Source organism: Rosa chinensis, chromosome 4 (assembly GCF_002994745.2).
Source record: "Rosa chinensis cultivar Old Blush chromosome 4, RchiOBHm-V2, whole genome shotgun sequence".
In the NCBI taxonomy this organism is placed as follows: Eukaryota; Viridiplantae; Streptophyta; class Magnoliopsida; order Rosales; family Rosaceae; genus Rosa; species Rosa chinensis.
The window spans coordinates 33,697,448-33,705,245 of NC_037091.1; the positions used below are offsets into that span (position 1 = coordinate 33,697,448).

Below are 7,798 nucleotides of genomic sequence, written 5' to 3' on the forward strand. Positions count from 1 at the left end.
AAAACCCGCCCTAGATTTCACCAAGTAATCTAAAATAGCTCTGTAGGACCTACCTTAGGTGAGATCTTACCAAAAACTCAGCAACGTTGCCCTTAAAATTAACTACCAAAAATCTTACGAACACAGAAATTCAACACCTCTATAATATTTAAGCCAACCTGAGCAACCAGGAGCCTGCATGCTTACCAGAATCTCAATAGTCTACAATAAACAAAATATATTAGGGTTTTTGTCCCATACATTCGAATTTGCAGGCATGATTAATTTACTTTGGTTCTTATAGACTCTACCCTTGATAAAAATTAACTTAAGAGTTTAATGGTTGCCTACAGAAATCGATTTAAATCTTTTAACAAAATTTCACTTACGGTGAAACGATTGAGTCAACAGTCTATCTAAATTATTGGTTTAGCTTTAGTAGGATGTCTCAAATGCTAGTTTGTTTGTGAAACTGGAGTTTGGCTTGTTCAGAATTCATCTTGGTTCTTAGTAAGAAGGTTACTTGAGTCAGAATACTTTAAGGAACAAGAAGGCCCATGACGAGCAGGGATCTCCTAACACCTTGTTTGGTTCGCGGAATTGAGGACTTGAGAAAGGAAATTTATTCCTTTCCTATGTTTGGTGTGCACAAGGAAATAAACAACTTTCCTTTAAGAAGGGAAAATATGAGGGAAACTGAATCCTCCCATCCTCCAAATGATTCATTTTCCCTTCTACTTTCCCAGCATTAATTACATACTATAGTTACATTTATATTCTCATTGAAAATTATTATTGACAATTTTATTCAAAAAATTTATGAGATTTGTATAATTCTATATTTTAATACATGACGATTATCTTAATATGATTTAGCACAAGCCAAACACTAAACTGGAAAAACACATACATTTTGTTGTTGTTTTCCAAACGTTTCCAAACAGCGGAAATGAGAACAAACTTTCCACCAGCTTTCCTTTCCATATGAAATACAAAGGAATTTATTTTATTTCCGTGAACCAAACAAGGCCTAAGAGAAAGCCCGAAGAGAGATACACGGCCCGTATACTATACAATACCCCGAAGGGAAAGAATTTTAATACATATATAATACCCCAAGGGCACCTCGAGAAAATTAATGGGTTGGACCTATATATGGTTCCCTAAAGACTTTAGAAAATTACATGTAAGTGTCATTTTGAGACTTATATTAGTCATAAGGCCACCTAAATTTTTTGTACAAATAAGGCCACTTTATGACTCAAAACCATAAGCTCCTTTTTTGTTATACCTATTTTACCCTCAACTCTCTCTCTATCTTTCTTCGATAGAGCTGACTGCTGATTTTTTCAAAAACAGATCTCGCTCTCTCTCTCTCTCTCTCTCTCTCTCTCTCTCTCTCTCTCTCTCTCTCTCTCTATATACGTTTTGCTGGAAGGACCATGCATCTCTGCCGGCGCACCATCCAGTCTCCGCCGGCATCCAATTGCTCGATCATGCGTCTTCGCCAGCGCACCGTTGAGTACGCTTTGGGAGATCAGGTTCAAAACCAAACCCTAGAAAAAGCCAGATTTCCAATTCCACCAGATCCATCCACCTATATTTTTCTATTTCTCTGATAATTAAGCTTTGTGTGAACAGATCGGCGTCAGTGGCGGTCTTGCCCAACGCATCGTACATGGCGACCGTGACGATGGCGGGAGCGGTGGATTTGTCCTTCAGCTCCTCCGCAAGTATCGAGATCTTCAAGCTCGATTAATAGTCGGACGATCGTGATCTTCCGGTAATGGGCGAGTCAACAAGCTCGGAGACATTCAATAGTTTATTGCGGTCCAAGCCCGCTGCTGGATCAGGATATCTAGAATCCACTCACTCTAATCCGGTAACTCTTGCCTTGAAATTTTTCTTTTCCTTTTGGTTTGGATTAGGATTGAATTGAATCTTGGAATTTATGAGGTTTCGGAATGTGGCTTTCTTTGAATGTTGTGGTAATGTGGCTTGCTTAGAGTTAAACTTGTATGATGAGGAAGAGAAAGCATTTTTTTTTTATCAGATTTGATGTTCTTTGGGCCTATCTTTGTGTAGAAGGTTTTGCTTATTTGCCTATTTGGTGGTTGGGATCTGAGATTGGATTTTGGTGTAAGGAAGTGGGGGCATTGGATCTAAGTGATAGTTTGCTATTTGTTTGTTATTTTGGAAATTGATTATTGAACTCATTACAAGTAATCCCATCTTGTTTTGTTTATTTTTTTCCTCCATAATCTGGTTATGTGATTTGGATCAAACATGTTGGCGGAACCATTCTTTCCTTTTTTTATTTTGTTGACCATAGTTCTTGAAACATAGTAAGTGTAGGTTCATTTCAGTTCAATAAATGACATTCATGCTAGATAACAGCACTCTCCCAAAAAGTGAGTGTTTCTAGAAATTAATCTTTTAAAAGTCTTTTATTTTCTGTTGCAGTTAGTAACAATTGTTACGGTGGCTTTTCAACACAATGATAGTAGATTTCTGTGCTTATGTTAATACCTTTTTAAGCTGATGTCAGTAGCTTATGTTTTCATTTTAATTGATTTCAAGTCAGTAGCTCTCTATAACTGTTATAGTGGCTTTTCAATACAGCGATAGTTTTTTTTTTTATCCTTATGTTAGTATCTTTTCACGTTGAAGTCCGTAATTTTTTTGTTTTCATTTTCATTGATTTCAAGTCAGTAGCTCTCCGTAAGTGTTATAGTGGCTTTTTAACATAGTGATAGTAACTTTCTATCTCTATGTTAGTATCTTTTAAATTTGATGTTAGTAACTTTTTGTTTTCATTTTGCTTGATATCAAATGGTCTTTTGTCAATAGCTTATCAAATTGGAAAAGCATGATTCTGAATGAAATTCAATTTTCTTCTTGTTGTGATTTCGTATCTCTAGCATTTCTTGTTGGAATTTGTGTTACACTATGTATAATAAGTTGGTTTTGTGCAATCAGTATCTATGTTAGTAGCTTTTTATTACTGGTTCAGTAACTTTGTACATGTGTTATAGTAACTTTATATACCTATGTCAATAGATTTTATTACTGGTCCAGTAGTACATGTTTTATAGTAGCTTTTTGTACCTGTGCCAGTAACTTTTTATTACTGATCCAGTAGCTTTGTATGTGCGTTATAGTAACATTTTGTATTTATGACAGTAGCTTTTTAGATTGCTTATTTTTTTTTTATCTAGTTGATAAAGAGTGCGATGTTTGCGGCGCAGCGGTACATTGTTATTTTTGGTTTTTATTTCAAGTACTAATATTTTGTTGTATCTTTGTTCTTGCAGAGTTTTGCCCCTTTGCATTTGTAGTAGTAGATTTCGAAAATCATGTGAATTTGGATATTGAAGCCTCCATTGACCAAGAGATCATTCGGCCAACCAATAAATGTTGAAATGAAGGCTCGTGCTGAAGGTGGCAAATGATGCATATGGGTTTAGAGCATCACCATTGAAAAATGACAGTAACATTATAACATTGACAATAGCTTTATACAACTATTGTAATAGATTTTCACAACATGATAGTGGCTTTTTATAACTATGGATGTAGCTTTTTATATAGTTATATTATTGTTGAACCCTGCATACGTTTTGTAACATTGAATATTTTTTGTTTTCTCGATTCTAGTAGTATTTTTTTTTTTTTGTATCCTTTATATTTCCATAGTTTTGCTTATTCTCTGAGAATAGCTTTCTCAGTCTCTGAAAGTAGCTTTTGTTCTACTTGATTATTGCTTTTGGCGTTGATCTAAGTTTTGGTGATGCGAGAGTAGATTTTGTTGCTGGTGAGAGTAAATTTTGGTATTGGTGACAGTAGCTTTTGTTGGTGGGGATGGTAGCTTTTGGTTTTGGAGAGTATAGTTTTTGATGGTGACAGTAGCTTTTGTTGCTGGTGACAGTAGCTTTTGTGTTCTCGTTGGAAATCTCACCAGTGTAGTTTTTGTTTGTGACAATAGCTTTTGTTGCTGGTGATAGTAGATTTTGTGACCTCGCCGGAAATATCACCAGCGTAGCTTTTGTTGCTTGTGATAGTAGCTTTTATTGCTAGTGATAGTAGCTTTTGTGATCTCACTAGAGGTTGCCGGAAATTTCATCAGAGTAGCTTTTGTTGCTAGCCACAGTAGTTTTTGTGGTCGCCGGAAGTTAGCCAGAGGTCGGCCGGAGTCCCGCCGGAGTTGACCGGAGACCTCGCCGGAGAGGAGAGAGAGAATGATTGTTGACTTTTTACTCTAGTGGCATTTATGTAAATATGTTGGTTTTTATATTCAAGATATAACACCATTTTTAATCTAGTGGCCTTCTGAGGGAAAAAATTAGTTGGTGGCCTTATGATTAAAAAAAACATTCAAATATGCACTTATATGTAATTAACCCTAAAGACTTGTGGTGTTTGAATTAACCTCGTATAGCCTAAGTAAAGGAAAATAGACTTCAATTCTATTTTCTGTACTTGAATGACAAATAACCTAACCAGAGCTAGATTACGCAAAGACCATCTTACCCCTACATACTATATCTCCCATATAAGGAGGCACAACGCACCGAACTCTGATAACGAATTCTACCAAACTGGCCCATTGCTCTGAGTTTGTTACTGACTTGATCGTCAGAGGATCTGTGTCCGATATGACACTGGTCTTAGATTCTATTTTGCAGGTTGCAGACGACTGAATACTAAGAGCCGATTTCCGATCTCTTACAGGTCGAAGGTGAAATTTCATTAAGTAGTGGCTCTTATTTATCGTGCCCAAAAGATCAGGTCACGAAATTTTGCTCGCTTTTATTCATGTGCTTTGTTTGAAATTTCTTAATATTCATAGCGTTAAATTATAGCTCTTGATCAAGGTAGAAACATAGGATATCTTGGTTGGCATTTGACATAACCACTGGAGTTGCTTTTAGCTCTCACACTACCAAACATAGTTCAGTTTAAGCCAGGCCATGAGAGTCCATGACCGTCTATGGAAATGGTGAGAGCTAATAGCATCCAGCATAACAAACGGACCCTAACCATGGTCTTTACTTCAAAACTAAGATACCTATCGGTTCGGCAACATCAATTTTATACCTTCTTTTAGGATTGACATACAACATACAACATACTTGTGCCTAAATGAACCTATATAGGTTCTCAACATGCAGAGGAACCTAAATGTTCTCAGATACAGTACAAAATATATATACAACAATTACTCTCCAGCATCCGTTCTTGTTCCTCTAAAACCTATTCCTACCAATGGAGCCCAAAACTGGCTGCCTGCATAAGGGGGTGTGCAAAGTATGCACCTAACGTCAATGCAGTGATCACAAAATAAGGCAACCGAATAAATTCCTTGTAGTAATCTTTTGGCAACTTTTGACGGCCATCAATAATGGCTGCAAAAGGTATAATACTTGTTCGCTTCTTCACAACTTCAAAGTTTTCCCCATATCTTATAGCTAATCTCCTGTCACCATTCCAAGCACCAAATAGGTGGTGCCCAATTAAACCAATAGAAGCTGCCACTGTCACCGAGTTTCCGATCCAAATTGTGTGAGCCAAGCACCAAACCACCTGCCCTACAAGCTAAAACAAACACAAATGCATTAGCAAATTACCTTAGTAAAATTATAGCATCTCAGTAAAATGTTTGTTACTTCTTTTCAGAGATCCTAACGGAGAGAAAATCTAATTTCAGATTGAAAACATATAGTCAAATACAGATGCTCGTAATTATCATATTGGTAGTTACGTTTATAGCCACCACTAAGAAAGTGGAAAACATAAATAATTGCTTCATTTCCACATATTTATCCAAAATCCCAAATCATCACGCCATGCAATACTAACACAGTCCAGTGATTTTGGAAAGACCAATGCATAACATCAAATCTCAACATAAAAATGGTCCTAATATTATTTGTACAATTGATTGTATAAAAATGATTTCAATTAAATCAACACAGATCATTGGAACCGACACTAGCATTCCATCCCAAATGCTCCATAAATGACTTTAAAATGACCACATTAAGAAAACGATTTTGTTACCTGTGGATGCCTGGTGATTCTCATAATCCCAGTTTCCCAAAGATGCATTTTGGGCTTGTCAACAGCTGCTACCTCTAGTAGATTGAAAGTCGATGGATAAAGGAAGAGGAAGGAAATAAAATTAGACAACCACACCAATTCATGTACACCATATACATCCTTGAGCTGCCATAACTGTACTCCATCATATCTGTGGTTAATGAAATATACCTGAATCACAAACCCTTAAAGTCAAGAAACTAAGGTTGGATAAATTTTCCTTTGCACTGTTGGACAAGAATTCAAACATATGGTAATAAAGAAGTAAGCTAGCTACAAAGAAAGAACAACAGAGCGAGAACTCACAACAGTACTAACAGCCAATGGTAAAGATGTCCCTGCAAACAAAACGCGGAAAGCACGTTCTCCAATAAGCTTCTCACCAGCGTCTCGTAGGCTAGCCAAACCACTATGGACTATGGCAAATATGAGAATCAGGAGCAACATTACAACCTGCAGGATAACATTTCAAAACTCAGCTTTGTAACTACACCCTATCAAATTTTACATCTCTACCTACTAATAAGTTATATAACCATGAAAAGGAAGAAAAGACATGGCCACCTAATCCTTCCATTGAACAACCAGCATGTTGGTTATCCATGAATCTAAAAGGAAATGAGAATCTCTCTCTCTCTCTCTCTCTCTCTCTGCAGCAGGTATTACAAATTCTATAGCAATTCCCGGTTCGGCTTAATCTGAATTCACTCATATATAAGTTCAAACAACATACCCTTCACAAACCCATCTAAACCTTCAATCCACATACAACATTTGAGCATTTGAGCATCATGCAACATTCTCAAAAATTGACTGCTTGGTAATTAAACGAGCACAATGAGATTGTAAAAGATGATTTACCTCATGGCTATCCGAAAGTCCCGAAACCGCTTCGATGAAAGGCTTCCCAAATCCGGTGGAATTATCAATCCAAGCCACGTTGAGCACAAACAGCACAGTCCCGAGAATAGCAGTGAAATAAAGCCAGGAAGACAGCTTCTGCTTTGACAAGAGAAACTCAGCCGAGTCTTCTCCCACAACTGCCTGCTCCTCCTCCTCGTCCTTATCGACATCTCTGATGGTGGTGCGGGCTCGAAATCTCCTGCACAGTTGTATCTGATTGTGATGGGTTTTGGGTTTCGGAAACGTTGAACAACTGAGGGTGGGGGACGAAGGAGGCCTAGGGAGTTTGTGGGAAGTGAGAGAGAAGGGGTTCTTGGTTTTTGGGTTTAGGGTTTTTTGGAGAGGGAGAGAAGAGAAGAGGGTGGAGAGGACAAGGGTGGAGGAGGAAGCCATTGTGGAGGAAATGAATGACTCCACTACCTCTTCCTTGTTGCTATACTCTCTTGGGGAATTGAATTGAATAAGAATACATGCAACAAGTGTGACTGAGTGTTTTGAGGAGAGAGTATCTGGAGAAAGTTATGCTGTGTGCCGGAGGTTTTGGACCGTGTTGGTCTCTCAGCTCTCACCCACTATGGAGGTGGTGGAGACAACACTGATAGACAATTCTATTTTAATTTCTTTTTTTTTTTGTCTGAGATGATAAATGAAAAAGAAAATATATTGTTTTTTTCTTTTACGGAAGGATAAAACTCTCCGTTTGAACGGCTGCGTCCAAAGTCACTGACGTGGGGGTAATAATACCATCTCAACACTTGGGGCCTGTTTGGATTTGAAGATTTGGCCGTCTGGATTTGGACTCCTCAATTCTAGGCCT

At 37.6% G+C, this 7,798-nt stretch overlaps 1 protein-coding gene across 1 annotated transcript; it reads right to left on the reverse strand.

Annotated features, from left to right (window-relative positions):
* Positions 1-5,050: 5,050 nt before the first annotated feature.
* On the reverse strand, positions 5,051-7,583 carry LOC112201141 (15-cis-zeta-carotene isomerase, chloroplastic). The gene is made up of 4 exons (XM_024342150.2): positions 6,940-7,583; positions 6,385-6,531; positions 6,040-6,249; positions 5,051-5,574 (listed from the first exon to the last, which is right to left on the reverse strand). Exons 1-4 carry the CDS (start codon positions 7,372-7,374, stop codon positions 5,239-5,241), a joined length of 1,128 nt encoding a protein of 375 aa, XP_024197918.1. The 5' UTR covers positions 7,375-7,583; the 3' UTR covers positions 5,051-5,238.
* Positions 7,584-7,798: the final 215 nt, after the last annotated feature.